The sequence below is a fragment of the Sorex fumeus genome, unplaced genomic scaffold (assembly GCF_029834395.1).
Source record: "Sorex fumeus unplaced genomic scaffold, SorFum_2.1 ptg000122l, whole genome shotgun sequence".
In the NCBI taxonomy this organism is placed as follows: domain Eukaryota; kingdom Metazoa; phylum Chordata; class Mammalia; order Eulipotyphla; family Soricidae; genus Sorex; species Sorex fumeus.
The window spans coordinates 54,911,220-54,933,611 of NW_026606179.1; the positions used below are offsets into that span (position 1 = coordinate 54,911,220).

At 58.3% G+C, this 22,392-nt stretch overlaps 1 protein-coding gene across 1 annotated transcript; it reads right to left on the reverse strand.

Moving 5' to 3' along the window:
• Positions 1 to 74: 74 nt before the first annotated feature.
• On the reverse strand, positions 75 to 16,400 carry FA2H (fatty acid 2-hydroxylase). Its single transcript, XM_056136743.1, has 6 exons — positions 16,343 to 16,400; positions 8,971 to 9,113; positions 7,615 to 7,721; positions 4,424 to 4,596; positions 2,375 to 2,627; positions 75 to 200 (listed from the first exon to the last, which is right to left on the reverse strand). The coding sequence occupies exons 1-6, from the start codon at positions 16,376 to 16,378 to the stop codon at positions 121 to 123; spliced, it is 792 nt and encodes a 263-aa protein (XP_055992718.1). The 5' UTR covers positions 16,379 to 16,400; the 3' UTR covers positions 75 to 120.
• Between the last annotated feature and the right edge of the window lie 5,992 nt (positions 16,401 to 22,392).

Below are 22,392 nucleotides of genomic sequence, written 5' to 3' on the forward strand. Positions count from 1 at the left end.
CACGAAGCCCGAGCTGCTTGGCCGCTGGGTCGGGATGGGCAGGACTGGGCTGGGGGGGGGGGAATGGGGGGGAACAGGGCCAGGGCTGGGAAGAGGGCAGGGTGAAGGGGCTAAGAGTGGTCACTGCGTCTTCGTTTGTGGTTCTTCGGGGATCTGGGTGTGGAAAAGGCTATCCCAAAAATTGGTGCTGATGCCGAATCCTGGAGAGGGAGAGAAATGGGGGAGGGGGTGAGGAGATGTGCAGGGAGGGGGTACAAGGTGTGTGTGGGGGGCTCGACCTCTGTCCCATGGCCTGCTGAGCTCCTGGGTGAGCTGACTGACCTGCCATCCTACCCTCACTGCCTTTTCCTTTCCTCAGAGGACCTTCCTGCCCCGAGACGTGGGCCCCGCGACACCCTTTCTGAAAAGATGCAGCTGCCATGAGCTCTCAGCTCGTGTGGCTTCTCTGCAGGGCCACTTTCTCGGACTGCTTGACCCCGTGCTCTGCCCTCACTCCCAGACGGTGGTCGCAAGCTCAGGGGGGCTCCGGAGCCCTGGGAACATGGCCAGGGCCACTGAGGGGCAAAGCTCTCCATTTCATGACATTTGAATCATTCTAACTTTCCAGGTAAGAACATACTCAACTCAGTTACCGGAATACGGTCTTCTTGGGGGTCTGTTTTTGGGGCCACATCTATTGGTAGGACTTCCGCTTCAGTGTTGGGGTGGGGTGGGGTGGGGGGATTCACTCCCTGAAGCACTCAGGGGATCATGTGGTGCCGGGGATTAAACCTGACGCTCCAGCATGCAAAGGGTGTGCTCCAGCTGCTGAGTTATTGCCGCGACCCGAAGAAAACTTGAATACAGCTGAACAGCCCATATATGTGTTTGTTTGTTTGCCACACCTGGCAATGCTCAAGGACTATGTCTGGCTCTGCACTCAGGAATCACTCCTGGTGGTGCCTGGGGGACCATATGGGATGCGGAAGACTGAACCTGGGTTGGCTGCGTGCAAGACAAATGCCCTACCACTATACTATCACTCCGGCCCCATGGAACAGCCTATTCACGTGAGTGTTTCTGGTTTTATATTTTATTTATAAGCCATGGCTGGCTGTGCTCAGGGCTTACTCCTGGCTCTGTGCTCAGGGCTCACTCCTGGTCGGGCTCAGGGGATCATATGTGGTGTCAGCGATCGAGCCTGGGTTGGCCGTGTGCAAGGCAAGCACCTTACTCTCTCTATTATCTCTCTAGCTCCTGAATCTACTGATCTACTGTGTGTGTGTGTGTGTGTGTGTGTGTGTGTGTGTGTGTGTGTGGTGTCAGGGATTGAATCTGAGGCCTTACTGATAAGAAGCTGTATGCAACTGCCCAGCCTCATTCCAACCCAGGAAACTATCTATTTTCTATTTGGGGCCACACCTGGTGGTGCTCAGGGCTTAGTCCTGCCTGACTCTGAACTCAGAGATCACTCCTGGAGGGTCAGTTGTGTGCAAGGCAAGTGCTCTACCCACTGTCCTCTTTTTTTTTTTTTCCTTTTTGGTTCACACCTGGCGATGCACAGGGGTTACTCCTGGCTCTGCACTCAGGAGTTACTCCTGGCGGTGCTCAGGGGCCCATATGGGATGCTGGGAATCAAACCCCGGTCAGCCGCGTGCAAGGCAAACGCCCTACCCGCTGTGCTATCTCTCCAGCCCCCCCCACGGTCCTCTTGACCCCTACTTTTTCACTAAGTACAGATCTGGTAGATGCAGTGAAAAATCAGTGCCTGAATTGAGATGTGCCATAGGAGCAAAACAGAAATGAAATGTTGGCGGCAGGACAAGCGAAAGAAGGTCAAAATAGCACACTCGATTTTCTTTTAGTTCGTTGTTGCTGGGGAGAGGGGCACACCCAGCTGAGCTCAGCACTTACTCCTGGCTCTGTGCTCAGGGACACTCCTGGTGGGGCTCAGGGGATCATGTGGGATGCCGGGATCTAACCTGGGTCAGCTGCATGCAAGGCAAGTGTCCTACCCACTGTCCTATCTCTCTGGTCCCACTCGTGATTTATTTTTTTATATCGATTACATGTTGCGGTGAGAATATCGGGCTAATGGTGGCTTACCCAACGTAAAGATTCAGACTCATTTCACTGTGTATTTGGCCTGGTTATGTGACTACAGTGATTTTATCATCTTGCTCTGTACCCCCTTCCCCCGCACCCCCTTTGCCGAGGGTTTCTGGACGTGTTTATTACTCTAGGATTATGTGGGCTAGTTGGTGACTTCCTCCCTTATCTGTCTCTGCTCAGCTTCCCCGCACCCCCCTCCAAAGCCCCCAGCAGTGAATAACAGAGACCCCCGGCTAGCCCCGCCCGCCGCCGCCGTGTGGGCTGCTGGGTGCAGGGTGCTCACCCGACTTTTGATGTGCAAAGTGGTGCTTGACGTGGCGGGCCTTCAAGCCATAGAAGTGCGACTGCTTGTGTGGGGACCCGAAGTGCAGGTAGTAGTGGATCAGGTCGTAGAGCACGTAGGCCAGCAGGCCCCCCGCAAACAGGGTGCCCCCCACCGCCTCGGGCAGGAGGAGCTGCAGGGACACGTAGAAGAAGGCCACGCCCACCGAAGCAGGCACTGGGGGGAAGACGAGGCGCGACTGGTCGAAGGGCGCCTGTGGGGGAGAGTCTGGTGGTCAGCGGGGCTGGGGCAGCCCTGGCCTGCCCTGGGCGGATGGCGCTTTCCTCGGGTCTGGGCAGGGCGGGTCACGGTGACTGAAAGTCTGCCAGAGACGCCCGGGCCCCCCATTTCCCAACCAGGGTGGACCGTGGATGACTGCCCAGATCATGGGATCCTGCTTTAGGCTCAAGAGGCCACTCTGCGGGGATCAGGGAGATGGACAGCGGGGAGGGCGCTTACCTTCTCAGACTTGATCCCCGGCATCCCATATGGCCCCCTGAGCACCACCAGGAGTAATTCCCGAGTGCAGAGTCAGGAGTAATCCCTGAGCATCGCCCAGTGTAACACAAAAACCAAAATAAAAATTTTTAAAAAAGAGGCCAGTTTATTGGACAGATGGTCCAGTGGGTAGTGTGTGTTTGCTCTGCACTGTTGATCTGGATTTGATCCCTGGCGTGGCATGTGGTTTCCTGGGATCAGGAATGATCCCTGAGCACAGAGTGAGGAAGAAAGCCTGGAGCACTGCCAGGTCCGGCCCAAAAAGAAACAAAAAAGGGGAACAAAACAAAACAGGACACAGTGTTTCAGCAATTGGGGAGGTGCTGAAGGCCCACATCCTCAGCACTGGCCCTCAGTGGCCACTGCACACTCCCTGCCCCCTTCCCCGCCCCTGGTCCATGCTGGAGGCCTCCATTGTCCCCAGAGGGTGAGGTCACAGTGACCCAGAGCAGAAAAGGGCCCTGATGTTGGCTCCAAAGTGTCTGCCGGGGGCCAGGCAGAGATGGAACAGTGGCAACTCTAAGGAGAGGGGGGTCTTAGTAGGGGGGGTCCTCCTCCTGAAGGCCACAGGGTTGTGTGCTGGGACCGGCCTGGAGAAGGGGCTCACCCAGCACCTGTGCCCACTGCCTAACCACCAGGTGACCCTCAAGGTGCCCAAGGTGGTGGCGACTTGGGGGCTCAGACTCGAGCTGGCAGTGCTTTGCTGGGGACTGGGGAGAGACCCCCGGCTGCGCTCTCAGAAGGAAGCTCCACCCACTGGCGTGGGGCTGTCATGATCAGGGGCTCCCAGAATCTCAGAACTCAGAGCACCTGAACGCTCCGATGCTCACTGGGAGCACCCTGAACACCTGAGAGGTGAATGCAGGAATGAGGCACTGGGGTCGGCACAAAGGCTGCAAGGGTGTTGGACACAAAGATCATGGTGTCAACAGGGAGGGGTGTCGCATGCATGTGTGAGCACAGACACGCTCCAGACACGCACGTGCACACACGCACTCACAACACTCACACTCATACACACACATACACACTCACAAACACACACATACACTCACACACATGCTCATACACACACTCATACTCACATAGTCACACATACATTCACACATGTACACATACTCACACACATACACTCACACACGCACTCACACTCATTCACACATACACACACACTCACACACATACACACACAAACATACACTCACACACATGCTCATACACACTCACACTCATACTCACATATATACTCACACATACACATTCACACACATATTCACACACACACACATACTCACACACTCATACACACACACTCACACACACTCACATACACACTCACACACACACTCACTCACACACACTCACACTCTCACTTGTGTCCATGCCAGCTCCGCTAGCTCCCAGCCAGCCCTCCCGGCATTCAACCCCCTGCTCCACGCGGCCAGACTGCGGGAAGATGGGGCACCCCCGGAAGTCGGCTCCTGCTGCAGCCCTGGGGTCCCCCGCCCTCACCTTGTGGTGCTGGCCGTGCAAGGCGAAGTGCAGGGTGATGAGGTAATAGTTGTTGCTGGGGGGCTCCATGTGGAAGAGGAAGCGGTGGATGAGGTACTCCATCAGTGTCCAACCGAGCATGCCCAGCACGAAGAGGCCGGGGAAGACGGCCTTCGGCATGGCCACCGAGTACTCTGCAGGGAGAGGCCCGGTCAGGGCAGGTGCCGCACCCTGGACCTCCTGGCTGGGCGCACCGGGAGGCAAGGAGGCCGGAGGGAGGCTCTGTGCTGGCTTGAGGCTCACGGGAACGGGTCCGAGAGCTGAGCTCTCGGGGGGACTGGGAGGAACAGTGCCAACAGCTGGTGGTCACTTCCTGGGTCTGGGGCCTATGCGTGTCCCCTGGTTCCTGTATCGAAGTACGACCCCCAAAGTGGCAGGAGGGGCTTTCTCTTTCCCTCTCTCCTCTCTCTCCCTCTCTTCTCATTCAGTTTCTGGGCTACATTCGGTGGTTCTTGGGGTTGCTGCAGGCGGCTCTCGGGGCCCGAGAGGTGCTGGGACTTGAACCCGGGTTTCCTGCCTGCAGGCACGTGCTCGTCCAGCTGAGCATCTCCAGTATAATCCTTAATCCCGCCCGGGCCCTGCTTGTACCCATCCTGTCTTGGTCACCCTTGTAGGATTGGAGGGCCCCCGGGATAGGGATCAGGGGTCTCTGGGCCCGGGGCTTGATCCTTTGCATTTCGTTGCTCTGTTTCTGGTTAGCACAGCGGTAGGGCGCTTGCCTTGCACGCAGCCAACATGGCCGACCCGAGTTCGATTCCTCCGCCCCTCTCGGAGAGCCCGGCAAGTATCTCGCCTGCACGGCAGAACCTGGCAAGCTCCCCGTGACGTATTCGATATGCCAAACACAGTAACAACAAAGTCTCCAATGGAGACGTTACTGGGCCCGCTCGAGCAAATCAATGATCAACGGGAGGGCCTTTTACCTTTTTACCTTTTTTTGGGCCACACCTGGCGATGCTCAGGAATTACTCCTGGATCTACGCTCAGGGATCATTTCTGGTGGGGTTTGGGGGGAGCCTGTGGGGTGCTGGGGATTGAACCTGGGTCGGCCACATGCAAGGCCAGCTCCCTCCCTGCCGTGCTATCTCTCTGGCCCCATGTTTGCATTTCTTTGAGGTCCTTCTCCCCTTCCCAGCCCCCCAGTCCAATCTAGGATGCCTGTTCAGCAACCGTCCTGGCCAGGACTTGCTCTCACAGGGCCCCTAGAAGGCTCTGGGCTCACCCCGAGGGGAGCAACCTCTGCTTTTCAGCTGCCTCTGGGGAGCTCACACTGAGCTGGCGTCTCCCAGCACCCTGACTTCCCGAGAGAGGCATCTGCTCCACAGCTGGGCCGGGGCCCACTGGGGCTCCCCTCTCTCCACTCGGCTTCTCAGCGGGGCGGGGAGGGGTATGAGGAGGCAGGAGGCGCATCTCCCCATCACGGCAGACCGTGTGCACTTGACCTTGATTAGCCAGCACATTGCGGCTCTGACGGGCCCTCAAACCACCTCCTGCCACGCAGAGGGGCCCCTCCTATAGGTCAGGCCTCGGCCCGCCCCCTCACCCCAGCATCTCCCGTGCCGGCCCATCCAGCTGCAGCTGGTACTGGGTGGCATCTCTGGAGGAGCCCGGCCGAGGGCCCGGGGCCCACCCCCACCCCGAGGCTGCCACTGTCGGGGATTGTTGGGGAGCGGCGCGGACAGTGGCTGATTCAGCGGCCGGGCCTCCCGAGCAACAAGCCCCGCGCTGTGCCCCAGCTATTCAGCGTAGGCAGGACTGGCTGCCGCTGGCTGGCGGGCACGCATGTTAACCCTTGCGGGCACAGCCTTGGGCTGGGGGGCAGGGAGGGAGGGTGGCACCGCACAGCCTGGGTCTCCCCAGCTCATTCTGGGCCAGGGGGAAACAGGCGGCACCTGTCCCTGTGGCCCCCGACTCCCCACCCCACCCCCACTGGGGAGAGGCGGGCAGGCGGCAGGGGGAGGAGGGGCGACCGGCACAGGACAGATGGGGGGCTCTGGCCTCAAGGTGTGTGTCTGGGAGACGAGAGCCCCCTGAGCGTCTCTCACGTCCCCTCCACAAGCCACAGACCAGCCCCTCACTGTCACCTGCCCATGCATACACTTGTAGTCGCCTGGCCCTGAGTGGCCCTGGACTCTGGGAGGTGCTCCCCGTCCTGGGGAAGGGCTTGATGGAGGTGTTGGAATCTCCCCGCTGGAGTCTGGAGCTGCCCCTGGTTGTGCCCGGGGACCCACAGACACTCCCTCGCTTCTTCGATCCCAGCTTTCACCTGGGCTGAGCTCACCAGCCCTCCAGGGCCACTGTGAGAAATGGGCTCATTTGCTTGGGGTTTCTGCCACACCCAGTGGTACTCAGGGGTTACTCCTGGCTCTGCACTCAGGACTCACTCCTGGCCTCCTGGCAGGCTTGGGAGACCCTATGGGATGCCAGGAACCGACCCCGGGTTGGCTGCGTGCAAGGCAAGCGCCCTCCCCGCCCTCGGCCTCTTGCTTTGTTTCTTGATATTCCAGGTCCCGTTCTCTAGAGTCAATTAGTCTGATCCTTCCTCTACTTGGGGGCCGGGCAGGGGAACTACCCAGGTGCTCTAGGACTGCCCTGGGCTCTGCCCAGGCAGTATTTGCGGGGACCACTCAGCGCCAGGGACCAGATGGGGTTGCATGCAAGGCAAATGCATTATCCCCATCCTGCCCCTCCAGTCCTTCGTCCCCCTCTAAAATCACTTCTTTGCCTGCTGACGTGACTTCCTTCAGCTCCACTCGGAGGGGCACTTGCTTTGTTTTGTTTTGTTCTACAGCCTTGGGGAGGTGTCTGGTGTCAGAAGATCATTTCTCCAGGGAAAGTTTATTTTTTCTTTTTTGGGTCACACCCGGCGATGCAGAGGGGTTCCTCCTGGCTCTGCACTCAGGAATTACTCCTGGCGGTGCTCAGGGGACCATATGGGATGCTGGGGATCGAATCCAGGTCGACTGCGTGCAAGGCAAATGCCCTACCCTCTGTGCTATCGCTCCAGCGCCTACAGGGAAAATTTTTGCTTAAAAAAAAAATCTATGTGTGTGGCTGGGGGTTCTGGTGTGTCTGAGGGGGCCTGAGCTCTGGGGAACTCAGGACCGGGGAGAGTGCAGATGTGTCCCTGACCCAGGAAGGAGCCGAGTTACCTGTGGTGAAGGACTCGAAGAGCCGGACGTTGCCCTGGGCGAGTGTTCGGTAGTAGGACCAGCTGAGGTACAGCATCACGGGCAACCAGATGATGGGGACGCTGTACCTGCAGGAGGGGTGGGGTGAGGGGAGTCCCAGGCACAGCGCCCTGAAGGCCTCCCTTCCCTACATGGGAGGAGGACAGGGGCAGAGACCTACGCCCAGAGGGGTCCTGAAGAGAGCGGACAGTGATGCCCTGACCGCTGATAGGGGGCAGCTGGGTAGACACTGACCTCTTGTGGCGGAGGAGCTAATTGCAGGCAAAATTGTTCCAGCATTGTGGGCTTGAATCGCCTGGCTGGAGTCTAGAACTGAACCAGCTCTGGCTACAGGCTGAGCTGTCATCCACTTAGAGGACGTTTTATTTTATTTATCAGCTAATTCATTTGAATTTGGGGGCCACATACGCAGTGGTCAGGGACTAATCCTGGCTCTGTGCTCAGGGGAGCATAATAGGTATCATGGATCAAACCAGGCTCAGTCATATGCAGCTGCATGCAAAGCAAGTGCCTTACCTGCTGTAACTATCTCTCTGGCCCTTTAATTAATTAATTAATTAATTTGTTTATTTTATTTTTGGATCACACCTGGTGATGCCTTCAGGGCTTACTCCTGGCTCTGCACTCAGGAATTACTCCTGGTGGTGCTCAGGGGACCATATGGTATGCCAGGAATCAAACCTGGGTCAGCTGTGTGCAAGGCAAACGCCCTCCCTGCTGGACTATCGCTCTTGCCCTCTCTGGCCCTTAAAATGATTTTTTTTTGTTTTGGGGCCACACCTGGTGGTGCTCAAGGGTTACTCCTGGCTCCGCACTCAGGAATCACTCCTAGCGGTGCTCAGGGGACTGTATGGGATGCTGGGGATCAAACCTGGGTCAGTTTACCCCCTGAACTACGGCTCCGGTTCCTCCCTCTGGCCCTTTGAAGCCATGCTCTGGGGGGGTCAAGGAAGTTCAAAGGCTACAGCGCCATCCCCGTGGCTCTGAGTGTGATCCTGGTGCCCCCTGAGCACCACCAGGGGAGGCCCTGTGGCCCCCAGCCTGTGTATCACTCAGTCCAAGCATTGATTGAGCTGCTGGGCCCACCCCATGGGACTAAGCATAGCTGAGATGGACCCCTTGAGCTCTACAGGGGGTTCCCCACCCCTGCCACATGCTCAGGGCTGGCGTGTGCCAACGGCATGGATCACTACCCCCAAGAGCTTGATTACAGCTCCAGGCTCTGGGGAGGCATCCGCGTCCCCCTTCCTTCCCACAGGGAGCTGGCAGGAAAGACAGACCCCTTGTCCCCAATCAAGGGCCCAGGGCAAGGCTCACCAGACGGCCTTGCTGAGAGACTCGATGAAGTCTGAGTAGAAGAGGCGGATGGGCCTGGTCACCGGCTGGTGGACCCACTCATCGTACTTCTCCCCCAAGTGGCCCACCTGCCACAGCAGGGGCTTCCGCCAGTCCACCAGGTCCTGGAGAGACAGAGGCAAGTGGCTCCTTGATACTCACAGCCAGACGTGTCCATTTGCCCGCAGCAGTGACCACAGTGCCCCAGGCCTCTCCCCTGGCCTCGGCACCCAACTCTAGCACGGGGGACGCCACTTAACCCAGCCCTCCGCCACAGAAACAGGGTCCAGGACACAGCCAGCACTCTCTTCTCCTGTGTTGACAGGGAGCTGAGGACTGTCAGCACACGGTGTGGATGGCCAACTCAAGAGAGAGACACCGAGGCTTGGGGGGGACACCTGAGCGCCCAGGTGTAGCCATTCCTGAAGCTTGAGCTCTTAACCAGGAATCTCCATGCACGGAGTCAATGGACTCTGCACCTGGGGAAAGTAGCTCCTCTCTGTCAGCATGTGATTCTTTTCTTTCTCTTTTGGGGGCGGGGTGGTAGGGGGGGGGTCACACTTGGCAGGGGTTACTCCTGGCTCTGAGCTCCAGATCATGGCTGGCAGTGCTTGGGGGACCATACTTGGTGCCTGGGACTGAACACGACTGTGTGCAAGTCAGACAAGCACCTCGGCTTATACTGTTTCTCTAGTCCTGGGATTATCTTCTTGGTGTTAGTTTGGATTCGTTTTTTTTTTTTAAATCTACTCATTCACATGGACAATTTACTTGATTTTTTTTGTACACACCACGTGTGTATATAAATGTGTGTATGTGTGTATATACGTGTATATATGTATGTATGTATATGTATATATATACACACACACACACACGTGTGTATCCTTTCCCATGCCCAAGTCTCCTAGACCTTATCTCAGCCCAGGAGGAAATGGATTCCTTGGGTGAATGCTGTCTCATTCTTTCCATTCTGCTGCCTCTGCTTTCTCTCTCTGTCTCTGTCTGTCTCTGTCTCTGTCTCTGTCTCTCTCTCTCTGTCTCTCTCTCTCTCTCTCTCTCTCTCTCTCTCCACACACACACACACACCCAACAGGAAAAAGACGCAGAGGACCCAGCTTGTGGCCTGTATTCACACCTTACCCACAGCCCCCTTCACTGGTCACAGTGAGAATTTGCTCCCAAACAACATCAAAAGTCGTTGCTCACATGATTGCCATTCAATGTCTCTTTTGCAAACCACAGCACCCAAAAGGAGAGAAAGAACAAAAGGGAGTGCCCTGCCACAGAGGCAGGGTGGGATGGGGGGATGGGGGTGGGAGGGATACTGGGATCAGTGATGGTGGAGAACGGGCACTGGTGGAGGGATGGGTATTCGATCAATGTATAACTGAAACCCAAGCACAAAAATTTGTAGGTCTACAACTGTACCTCATGGTGTTTCACTAATAAAAAATTTTTTTAAAAGGTCGTTGCTCACAGAGCATTTCCGTTATATTCCAAGTCTGGTTCTGAACACTTTAGCTGAATGAACTCACACCTAACTTGGTAGGTTCTCTTCCCAAGCATCGAAGTGATTGGTTGAAGGTTACCCACTTCACCTCTTTTTTAATCAATTGGTCCCTTTATCATTAGGAAATAGCTATCTTCATCCATAGCAATATTCCCTGGCCTGAAAGTCACTTTGATTCTAATTGATAGAGTCAGACTGGGCTTCCCACAGCCAGTATTTACATGGCCTTTCTTCTTTCCCTCTTTTCACTATTATTTTTCTGTCTCTGTCTCTGTCTCTGTCTCTGTCTCTCTCTCTCTCACACACACACACACGCACGCACGCACACACACTTTAAACCTGTCTCTGGCAAAAAAACATAGTTGGGTCTTGCTTAAAAATTTTTTCTTGGGGGGGTTACACCTGGCAGCACTCAGGGCCCACTTGCAACAGTACTCAGGAGGGCTTGATTAGTTTTGTCTAGTCAGACAACCTCTGCCATGTATTTGAACAGTTTGGCACATTCACAGTTGAATGCCAGCTGGGGCTGCCATCCTGATCTGTGCTCTCTATGCCCTCTCTGCCTTCACTGTGCGTCCTTCCTTGTCTTCCTGACTTTGCATGGATCGAGTATTTCCCCTCCTCGATTTGCACGTCAGCCTTTTTTCTTTGTTTCCGCTCCCCAATCGTTCCTCTAACAATGATACCAAGCATTTGCAGTTTGCACTCACCTGTCTTGAGTGAAACTCCACTTTAGTTTTGTTTTGTTCGGGGGCCACACCTGACGGTGCTCAGGGGCTACTCCTGGCTCTGCATTCAGGGATTATTCCTGGTGGTGCTCGGGGGACCATATGGGATGCGGGAGATCAAACCTGGGTCAGCCGTGTGTAAGACAAACGCTCTACCCGCTGAGCTATTGCTCTGGTCCTCAAACTTCTGTCGGCCCCACACGACACTCTGTGGCTGTTGTCCCACTGAATTGTGATTCCACTCCCTTAAACAATGATGGTGTGGACACGCGTTTCTCTCTCAGCCTCAAAGTGGTCCTGACAAAATTGTCCCTAGTGATCCATCAGTGCTTATTTCAGAGAGAGAGAGAGAGAGAGAGAGAGAGAGAGAGAGAGAGAGAGAGAGAGAAAGAGAGAAAGTAAAACATAGAGTGACAGCAGGGTGTGGGGCAGGGTGCTTGCCTTGCACGCAGTGGGCAGGGCTCTAGCGCCCGCACCCTAGGTAATCCCCTGAGCAGAAAGCCAGGAGTAATTCTTGAGTACTGACAGGTGTGGCCCCCCAAAACACTCAACGCAGTTGAGATACAGGCGAAATGTCTAAGTGAGCTGCAGCGGGCAGGGATTCCAGCCAAGTGGCCAGAAACTCAAGGCCAGAGGGGCTGGAGAGAGCTGAATGGCCTGAGCCTGTGTTGTGCACCTGGACGGAGTCCCAGCTTCCAGCAGAAATAAGCCCCCGAGCACCGCCATGTGTGACCCAGAACCCACACCGACCCAAATCAAAAACCCGCAGGGACAGTGGGGGTGAGGCTAGCTGGGGCTGGCCTGTGTGTGTGTGTGTGTGTGTGTGTGTGTGTGTGTGTATGTGCACCTGCGGGGGGAGTGGGGGCATGGGGCCAGGTTCCTGCCCTGCCACCCTCCTCAGAGGGGTGTCCTGCTGCTCTTTCTGACCTGTGGTCGAGACACTGGTCCTCCCTAGCAGACCCGCGGGGACAGCCTCCTCCAACCTGCCTGCTGGCCCTCGGGAGTCAGGGCAGCTCTGTGCGGCCACTCCTCTGAGTACTAGTACTGTGACCTGGGCATGGAGGGGCCGCCCTGGAGGAAGCCCGGACAGGTTTGTAATGGAGAGGCCCAGACTGCGCCCTGCCCCCAGGGAGCCCCAGGGGAGAAGCATCCGAGCCCGCTGGCCTCCAGCGCACCGCATGTACACTGAGGCCCCAAGAGACGGCATGCGGGGGGGCTGAGCTGAGGAGACCCTGCTGCTTTCCATGAGGTGGAGGGCTGAGGGACCCCTCTTCCTGAGCCCCTCCCCTGCAGGGGGCTCCCCTCATCCTCAGCTGCTTCCTGGCGCAGCGCCTAGCCACTCCTCCTGCCTGGTCTTGGGGGACACAGAGCCTTAGCATAGGGGGCCTGGCAGAGCAACCGGTCCCGCCTCCAGTTCCCAGATCTCCGGGGGCTCCCCCCTTTGGCACCAGATCCCCCAGGGATCCCAGGGCAACCTCCTAAAGCCAGACAAGGTACACAGGGATGATGTACCCAAAAACTGCTCCAGCACGGGCCTGTGGGGGAGGGGTGAGCTCAAGGACCCCTAACAAGCTGCACCCCTCCCCCTAGGCACAGGCAAGTCTGGGCCAGCAGGGGTCGCTGCCCCGCCCGCCCCTGCCCTGCGGCTATGCCAGGAATGCAGCAGCACCAGGGCCTGGCAGTGGGAAAGGGCGAGGGTGGGCGGAAGGACTCTGCGCCCCTCCACCCCTCTCCGGGGCAGCGCAGGGGCCAGGTGGCACCGACCTCCTTCCCGGGGCTCAGGAGCGGGGCCGCGGCCGAATGCCAGGGCCAGGACAATTGCTCCCGGGACGGTCCCCCGGCCCCAAGGCGCATGAGCTGGGGCTTTCCTGAGCCCCGAGATGGGCGTGGGGGTGAGAGGACAGGAAGTCGCTCTCGTTTCTGGAGATGGGGCCAGTGTGCAGATGGGCTGAGGAGGAGGTGAGGGGTCAGTGGGGGGCCTGTCGGCCCCACCCCTCCTCCTGCTGCTGGCTCCGGCCCTGCTCACCAGGGGACCCCTCCCTGCCCTTCAGGCCCCCATCCCAGGGCTGAGACCCCAGCGCAGAGCTGAGGGATGCATGGTGGGGTATCAAGGGGTCCCCTGAGTCTAGAGCCCCCTCAGCCCCAGAGGAGGAGGCACCCAGCTCTCCACACTTGGGTCCAGTGATGGGGCCACCAGATAAGGGGTGGGAGGCGCCTGGGGCTCTGTGTGGCAGGAAGCAGCCTGCGTCCCCCGCCCCCACCGTAGCTGCCCTCCCAGGGACAGGGGGCAATGCTGGTGCCGGGTCGGGCTCCTTCAGAGCCCCTGAGAAGGTGACCCAAACTCTGGTGAATGTGCAGCTAAGACCTCTGAGCCAAGCACCACCAGGGGCGCCCAGGGGGCGGGGCCAAGCCAAGGTGGGCTGGGGCCAGGGCCCTGGTGCTGACCCTGCATTCCCAGTGACACCTCGGGGGTCCCTAAAAGGCAACCCCTGACAGGCCTGAGACCACACTGACAACTTTGTGGAACTCCACCCCTGGCACCAACGGATGTGTATGAATGTATGAGTGCATGCGTGTATATGTGTGTGTGCATGTGTGTATGTGTGTGAATGTGTGTGCGCATGTCTCTGTGTGCGTGTGCACAAACACCAGAAACAGAGCTCTCTCTGCATGTGTGTGTGTGTGTGTGTGTGTGTGTGTGCGCACTCCCTGCTGTGTGTGTATGGGCTTGTGTGTACCAGTTCTTCCCACTGTGTGCATGTGTGTACCAGAACCCAGAGCTCTCCCTGCAGTGTGTGTGTGTGTGTGTGTGTGTGTGTGTGTGTGTGTGTGTCGAGAGAGAGCCGACTGTGTTTTGGTTTGACACATTAGTCTGTGTTCTACCTCTTCCTCTATCTCCCTCTCTCTCTCTTTACACTTCTCCTCCCTCTCTCTCACCCTTCCTCTCTCCTTTTCTCTTTATCTCCCTCCATCTCTCTACCTTTCTCCCTCCCTCCCCCGTCTCTGGGGCCCCCCTGAGCCCCCCTTGCAAGGCTCCCAGCTGCCCCCAGGTCCTCTTGGGGGCAGACAGTGGCCCCACTCCAGAGCTGGACCAGGACAGGATAGGGGGGGTGCAGCCAGGTTTGGGGGGCCTCTCCCAGAACCATCTTAACGTCCTGCCACCCTCTGCTACCCTCTCTTCTACCACACAGGAGATGGGGCAGGGGTGAGGCTCCGTTGTAATTGTAAACTGAGCCACTAAGCTAAGCTAACTAGCAGTGACGAGGTTCACCAGCAGAGGTGATGGTAACCAGCAGTGACTAAGCTAACCAGCAGAGTTGGGGGTAACCAGCAGTGACTAGGTTAACAGCAGAGGGTAATCAGTAGTAACTAGGCTAACCAGCAGTGACGAGTTAAACCAGAGGTGCAGACTAACCAGCAGTGACTGGGTGGGAGCCGAAGATCTCCTGAGCTCTATCAGGTCATCATAAGCCCCTGTCCCGTGCTGAGGGGAACACGAAAGACTAGCTGGACACCCGCAGACCCCCGAGGCACACAGGAATAGGGGCCCTGTGGGCAGGGACGCGCAAGTCCTCAGAGGGCAGCCGTTCAATCAGGGCCTGGGGTGCTGCTCTGCTGCTCCTCAGAGCAAGAGCCCTGGGTGGAGGAGGCAGGGGGGGGGTCCTGAGAAGGACACAGGGACATGGAGGCTCGAGGGGGGAGGGTCTCAGAAGCCTGCAGCCATACTCCAGGGATCGGGAGAGAAAGGCGGAGAGGGGTGAGAGGCCCCGGGCTGGTGCCCTGTCCCTCTGCGGGCCAGGGATGGTAGGTTGGTCTAGAAATTGTTCCAGTAAAATTCCATGCCTAGACTGAGAGTCCAGTGTACCGCAGGGCCTCTGAGCCAGGCAGGGCACCCTGGGCTCGGGTGCTGGCCTTTCAGGGCCTTCCACTCTGCCCAGGCGTCACCCCAGGGACCCCTACTCTGTCTCCAAGCCAATTGAGGGCACTATAACAGCGGGACAGGCCTGGGGATGGACACCCCTGCAGTGACCCCAACCTGCAGGGACCTCGGCCACTCCTAGGCACCCCTCAAGCCCTCCCTTCTGGTCACTCGCTAGCCCACGCCCAGTGGCTCTTGTTTAAGTCTTCCCTTTCAGGGCTGGAGTGACATTACTGCGGGGAGGGGACTGGCCTTGCACCCGGCTGACCTGGATTTGATCCCCGGTACCCCATATGGTCCCCCAAGTTCCTGCCAGGAGGAATCGCTGAACACAGAGCCAGGAGTAAGCCCTGAGCATCCCTGGGCATGACCCCCAAACAAGCTAAAACAAATCCAGTCTTTCCAAGTGGTTCCTTTGCAGGCTTCAGCTCCAGAGCCCAACCTGCGGCTGGAACCCAGGACCGCCGCCCCTCCCAGCCCTCCTCCACGCCCTGCGGCTGGCTGTGGCCCTGTCCAGGATGCAGTTCCGGCCCCCAACACGCCAGCTTCCGAGACCTCACAGGTGTCCTAATGCCCCAGGCACAGCCCAGGGCGCCTTGCCCAAGCCCTGGGGCTCAGGAGATACAGAAACCATCGGCTTGTGTGCAACCACCCGGCCCCAACCCGTCACCTGTGTCCCTGAGACTGGCTTCTCTGGGCACCCCCACATGTCCCCCGCAGCTCCCTGAGGGTGGGGCCTGCTCTGGGGACACTGCTTTGGGACAGTTAGGGACAGTCATACTTAAAATTATTTAAGGAGGAAACGGAGACCTGAGGGGACATGGGGGCGGGGGTGGGGGCAGTCAGTTTCCTGCGGTGCCTTCAGGCAAGGCAGCTGTTCGGGCCCCTGTACTTCCACCTGTGGCCCCTGGGGACCCCAGGGTCCTCTAAGCAACACACTGGGAGACCCCAGCCTTCAACCAGTGAGGTGGGCCCTGGTTCTGTCTGGGCAGAAGGCTCATGAGGGATGGGGTGCCCAGGGCAAGGGGCTCGTGAGGGACAGGGTGCCCGGGGCAGGGGGCGCATGAGGGACGGGGTGCCCAGGGCCACTGTGAGTCTCTGTGGAAACGTCCCTGCTTCCCTGCTGGCGGGTGGCTCATTTCCCCTCCCCGCTGCCCCTCTGTGCCTTGGCTGTCCTTGGCGCCCGGCCACTACCTTGTCCCAGTCCACTGCCTTGAGCTGCGGCTCCATAGTTGAGTCTGGCTCCGGCGCATCCTCTGCCGTGATGGCTCCGCCCTCTGAGGCATCCTGTGGAGAGAAGATGGGGCCAGTGGTCATCACCGATGGGGACAAGGAGAGAGCCTGCAAGGACACGGGGCAGATGCTCACAGGGGCCACTGTGCTCAGCATGGTTCTTCTCCCTTAAAAACTAAATTTCTGGGGGCGGGAGCGACAGTCCAGTGGGTAGGATGCTTGCCTCGCACCAGCTGGCCCAGGTTCAAGTCCGCTCTGGGTCAGCCCGGAGCCCCCCGGGTGTGGTCCCCAGATCACACGAACTTTGACAAAATGAACTTCTGCCAAAGAAAAAAAGGTGAAGAGACCCAGAAGAGGAAGGAGATAGTGGACAGGGACAGCGGGGACAGACAGCCTCAGTCTGCTGTCAGGCAGAGGGGTGGGGGTGGGGGGCACCTGGTGGGCTCCAGTCACACTCCCCCCAGGCAGCTCAGCGGGTCTCGGGGGGCTCCTGAGTGGGCTCCCAGGGCTACGTCTCCAGCAAGCGCCATAACAGGGCAGCTGCGCCTGTGCTGACCCTGCACGGACGGGCCCCTCCAGGCTCAAGGTCAACGGCAGACACACCCGGCGCCAGTAGTCAGAGGGCAGGGAGTCACGTGGGCTGGGGAGCGCGGGCAGGCTGGCACCCAGGTAGGACGCCTGGTCCTGCAGCAGTGGGGAGGCGAGAGGCCCTCAGCACCCCTGTGACAGGGGAAACAGTGCTGGGGCCAAGGAGGGACCCTGGCGTGGGTGGGTCACACAGCTGGCGGCAGTTTCCATCCCTGTCACCATTCTGACCACCCTGCTTTCACGCTTCGAGGGTGACAGGAACCCGCTGGGGCGGCCGGAGGAAACCTGTGAGGGACCCCGTCAAAGCCGGTTCTCAGACTTCCTGGGAGTCTCGTTTTAGTCTGAGTCACCATGCCCACACACACTTTTTTATGAAGAAACTCCTCCCGTCTCTTAAGAACGAGGGATTTTGTCTAACAGGAAAGCCATTTATTTATTTGTGTGTTTGGGGGCCGTGTTATCCCATCAAAACAGCCAAGACCCAGGGACTATAAAACCCAGCTCCCGGAAGCAACCTCTTATTGTCTAGTTCTCACTCTTGGAGAACCGACAGACTACTGAGTGTATCCTGCCCACACTGCAGAGTCTGGCAAGCTCCCAAAGGTGTATATGATATGCCAAAATCCAGTAACAATAATGGGTCTCATTCCCCTGACCCTGAAGGAGCTTCCAATGTGGCACTTGCTAAAATCTCAGGGCTAGAACAGATGGAGACGTTACTGGTGCCTGCTCGAGGAAATGGATGAATAACAGGATGACGGTGATAAGGTGAGTGATAGTTTGGGGGCCACACCCAGCAGTGCTCAGGGCTTACTCCTGGCTCTGTGCACAGGGATCACTCCTGGTGGGTTTAGGGGACCACATTGGGTGCTGGGGATCGAACCCTGGTAGGCTGTGTGCAAGGCCAGCTCCCCACCAGCCGTCCTGCTGCCCCTGACATCTTTAAGGTGACACTCAGCATCCCCATGGCCTCTTCCCACAATTCTGTGGGGGACCCCAGGTTCAATCCACAGGACCCCATGGCGTAGCCCCCAGCACCACTGGGAAGGTGCCCAAGTTGAGAAACAAAACAGACATGCAAACATCAGGTGGGAGGGGCTGTGGCTCAGAGCCAGAGTGAACGGAAGAGGAGTCTGGTCTGGGGGTCCCTAGGTCCAACCCCTGGAACCACAAGTATGTACATGTGCTTCCCTCCTATCTCTTCTGTGGCTCATAGCTCTTTCTTGGGGTGGGGGATGGGGAGTGTTTTGGGCCCTTCCTGGCTGTGCTCAGGGGTCCCTGGAAGTGCTGGGGTGGGGGGACAGATGGCTCCAGGGAGCCCACCAAGGTTGGCCTATGCGAGGCAAGGCCTGACCCCTGTACTTTTGATCACTCTGGCCTTAGCGGGTCATGTTTCGCCATGTGGTCTTTGCAGAATCCCCTCAGACTCCAGGCTCAGCTCTGCTGGGGGTGCCTCAAAACTCATCAGGGCACCCGCTCTCCTTGGAAAAGTAAAAGCAGGGGCCGGAGCAACAGGACAGCGGGGAGGGCATTTGACTTGCATGCAGCTGGCCTGGCCTCGATCCCCAGCATCCCCTAGGGTCCCCTAAGCACTGCCAGGAGTGATTCCTGCATGCAGAGCCAGGAGTAAGCCCTGAGCATTGCTGGTCGTGGCCACCAAACAATGGGGAAAAAAAAAAAGGAAATGTACAATGGGGGTGGAGCATCTTGGGATGAGCAAGGTGGCCCAGGATGCTGATGGCACCATCTGATGGCGCGGGAACGCCCAGAAACAAGGGTCACGATTCCAGCAATCTGGCACTGGCACTCGGTGCCCTTTGGCCGAGCACACAGACAGGAGAGAGTGGATGGGAGAGTGTTCGCATTGATCCTGTCACATCAACTCTTCCCTGATGGCACTGACAGCATTTTATGCACCAGACAATTTCAGTGCCCTCCACCCCGACCCCCAAGCCCCAGGTGCAAAATTCAGACCTTGGTGCAGTTTCACCTGGTCATGGGGGGTGGGATGGGTAAAGGTGACCGACGACAAGGACAACAACAATGAAACTAAGACCCAGACATCTGGCTTCGCCAGCCACGGCTGCACACACTTGATTCCTTGTCTCAAGGTGCCTGGTCTGAGGTTCCTGCACCTGCATGTTGAGGGAGAGATGTTGAGGGAAACTTTCACGGGTTCCTATCGAGGTCACACCCACTGGGGTACTCCTGATACAGTGCTTGGGGTCCCTCTCTGTCATACTTGGGCATACTTGGGGAGCTGGGAGTCAAATTCAGAGCTCTGGCCTGCAAAGCATGCGCTCAGCCCTCGAAGCCCCCTGAAGCTTGGCTTTGTTGGGTTCAAATCTGGGGGCGCAAGAGCTGCTACTCACTGGTGGATGTGGGGGAGCTGCCTCCAGCCCCCGACTCGTCTCCACAGTACAAGGCCTGGAGCAGCTAGGGGCTCTGCCAGCTCTGACACAGGGCGCACTCTGCCCAGTGGAGTGGGCACTGCCCAGCGAAGGAAAGACGAGAGAAGGGGAAGGGGGTGTGGGAAAGACGCCAACACCCACTCTGTGCCCACTCATGACGGCCAAGCACTGAGATGGTTTCGACGTGGAGCTAACTGAGGAGTGAGGGTTGGGTGTGTGTCCAGACGCTACAAATGAGGTGCCAGGGGCCCGAGCAATAGTACAGCGGGGAGGGCGTTTCTCTTGCAGGTGGCCAACCCAGGCTCGATTCCCAGCATCCCATATGGTCTCCTGAGTACCGCCAGGAGTAATTCCTGAGTGCAGGGCTAGGAGTAACCCCTGTGCATCGCCGAGTGTGACACAAAAAGAAAAAAAAAAGCAGTGTCAGGAAGAGGCAAGCTTGTCACTGGTGAAGAACATGGAGGAACATGGAGCCATGTTATTATTCCTAGTGAAATAAGCCAGAGGGAGAAAGAGCAAAGATCGAATGCATCTGTGCAGATGGAGAAGCTAACGAACCAAAGAGAACATGCTGAACAGGGCCCAAGGGGACAGAATGAGAGCGCTGAGTGGTGGCCTTAGAGGACAAGCCGGATGTGAGGGCCCCCAGGGTCAGTGGTAATCCAGACCGACAGACCCGGGGCCCAGGCTGGCTCAGCACAGCGACAGTGAACTATAACGCTCGTAAAATGGGCAGAGTGTTAGAAACCAGCATCAGAGGGAATAAATCAAGGTGGGGCTGGGGGAGGTGTGGGCAGCGGTTTCCCCTCCTCCTCCTCCTCCTCCTACCCCCTCTCTCTGCTGCCCGGGTTTGATCACCACACCACAGCCCGGGAGCCGCCAGGCGTCACGTCCCGGCCACGGCTGGTGGGTTCTCACAAAGCCCAGGCCCAGATGGAAGCAAGGTGCTTTCTGGGCGACCCCACAGTGACCACACTCCAGCCTGGCTCAAGCCCAGGCTGTCAGTTACAAACTGGACAGATGGACGTGCCCCCCAAGGAGGGAGGCGGCTCCCAGGGGAGCCAGGACGTGCAGCACGCAGGCTGGCATCTCACCGGGGCATGGGCACCTTCAGGTACCAGGGAGCGCCCGCCCCAGCGTGTCCTTCACCGACAGCCACTATCGAGGCGACTGGCAGGAAGCCCGGAGCCCAGAAACTCCGGAGGCCCCTCTGGGGACTGTGCCTCTCTGGGTCCAGGGCCAGGGGGCTTGGAACCCTTGCCCCGCGCCAGTCCATGGACCTCGGGGGCTTCCCGCACCGGACACACACACACACACACACACACACACACACACACACACGAGTCCTGCAAACACATGCACGAATCAGAAGTGTGGAAAGGTCATTCCTGGGAGTCAGGGTACAACTCAAACTTTAAAAGAGGCTTCAAAAAAAAAGTCCTCTGGAAACTTCCACAATGCATGATTTAAAAAGACTTCTGGTCCTGGGCACAAGCAGAAGGGAGCTGTCAAAACCCCAGGGAGCAGCAGGAACAAGCTCGCTCTCTTCCCGCAGCTGCGAGAGTCGTTGGGGGGCCGCACTGGACGCAGCTGAGGACCAGGGCGAGGCGAGTGAGTGCCCCGCACCAGGAGGGCAGCAGGGAGGCCTGCCACAGAGTCCAAACCCTCTCTGCCAGTGACAGACTTTACGACAGAGGGGCCACTGGGGGTGTTTGAGACTGTCCCAGGCACCTGAGCAGACAGGTGGAGAGCCGGCTTGCTGACCGACCGTCCTCGTGCTCAGGGCCACGGCTGTTCCGGGGAGCCCCCCCGACCGTGGAGGGGGGTCAGAGGGGCGTGGCAGGGCGGTGATAGGGCCTGAAGCAACAACTCGCCTCCTGCATTATCCAGTGAATATTCCCAGAGCGAGTACAAGGCTCGTGAGGGCCGAGACCCCTTGGCTTGGTCACGGCCAGTTCTGCAGTCACCGGCACCGCCTTCAATGAACGTCACAGTACAGATGTTGGGGGTTTGGCTGGGCCCCAGAGGGCCAAGCGTGGAGAGGCCTGTGGGCAGGGCCCAAAGCCAGCTGACCCTGGCCGCCCAAAGCTCCTGTGTCCTTGAGGGCCAGGCAGGCCTGCGTGCCCAGGGAAACTGGAGTGAGGAGCACTGGGAATGGAGCCAGTGAGATGGCAGTGCCAACCCTCACGTCCCCCAGCCCATGCCAATCCCTGCCACTCCCGAGCACGTTTCCCTCTGCCAGTCCCCTCTGCTGGGGTGGCACCATTGCCCCTTCTCCGTGACTCCTACTTCCACCCGCCCATGCCACGGCACCAGACACCCCGAGCCCAGCCCCGGAGGCCACATCTGCTCCATGCTACTCCCCACGCCTGTCCTGCGCTGCAGGGCTAATGTGCAGGGGCCCAGTCAGCTCTGCAGGCTGCAGACTCAGTGCTCCAGGAGGAACCTCATTCCTTCCAGCCCCGCTGTCACCTGGGCCTGAGGGCCCGGAGTTCCTGCTGTGTCCTCGGCTCGGGGCTGGGCAGGTGATCCCGGCAAGGAGCTTGCGGGACCGGCTGCCGGAGCCAGGAAAGATGCTGGTTTTTCCTCTCACGGTTCCCTAAAACATGAGGCACCAGGAACCCAAACCCATCCTAACCCGCGGCACTCAGTCCCCTTTCCGGGGTCCCAGATGGCCACTGCAGGCCAGCGTGGGGGCTCGGACACATGAGCACCGCGGGGTGCAGTGGTCCTCAAGCAAACCAAAGAGATGCACCCAATGCAGCAGTCACTAAGTGGCGGGGACCTGGGGGGACAGCCCAGACATAGGTAAGGGTCAGGAGATGGACGGGGGGGGGGGGGCGGTGGAGGGGAAGGGGAATCCCTGCTGCCAGAACTTCAGATTTCTAACACAGCCTGGAAAATGGGGGTTATATGTGAAGCCCCGAGATTTCAAAGCCCAACGTGCATTTAAGACAAATCAACTAGACGGGGGTACCCAAACACAGCCCTCCTGGACGCCACTGAGTGACC

Excerpts from the sequence above, each read along its gene's own strand:
- FA2H (XM_056136743.1), bottom strand. The coding sequence starts at position 16,378 with ATGGAGCCGCAGCTCAAGGCAGTGGACTGGGACAAG. Across the intron at positions 2,628-4,423 it reads TGCACGGCCAGCACCACAAG|GCGCCCTTCGACCAGTCGCG; the intron begins GTGAGGGCGGGG and ends TCTCCCCCACAG. Across the intron at positions 201-2,374 it reads CTTTGCACATCAAAAGTCGG|GATTCGGCATCAGCACCAAT; the intron begins GTGAGCACCCTG and ends CTCCCTCTCCAG.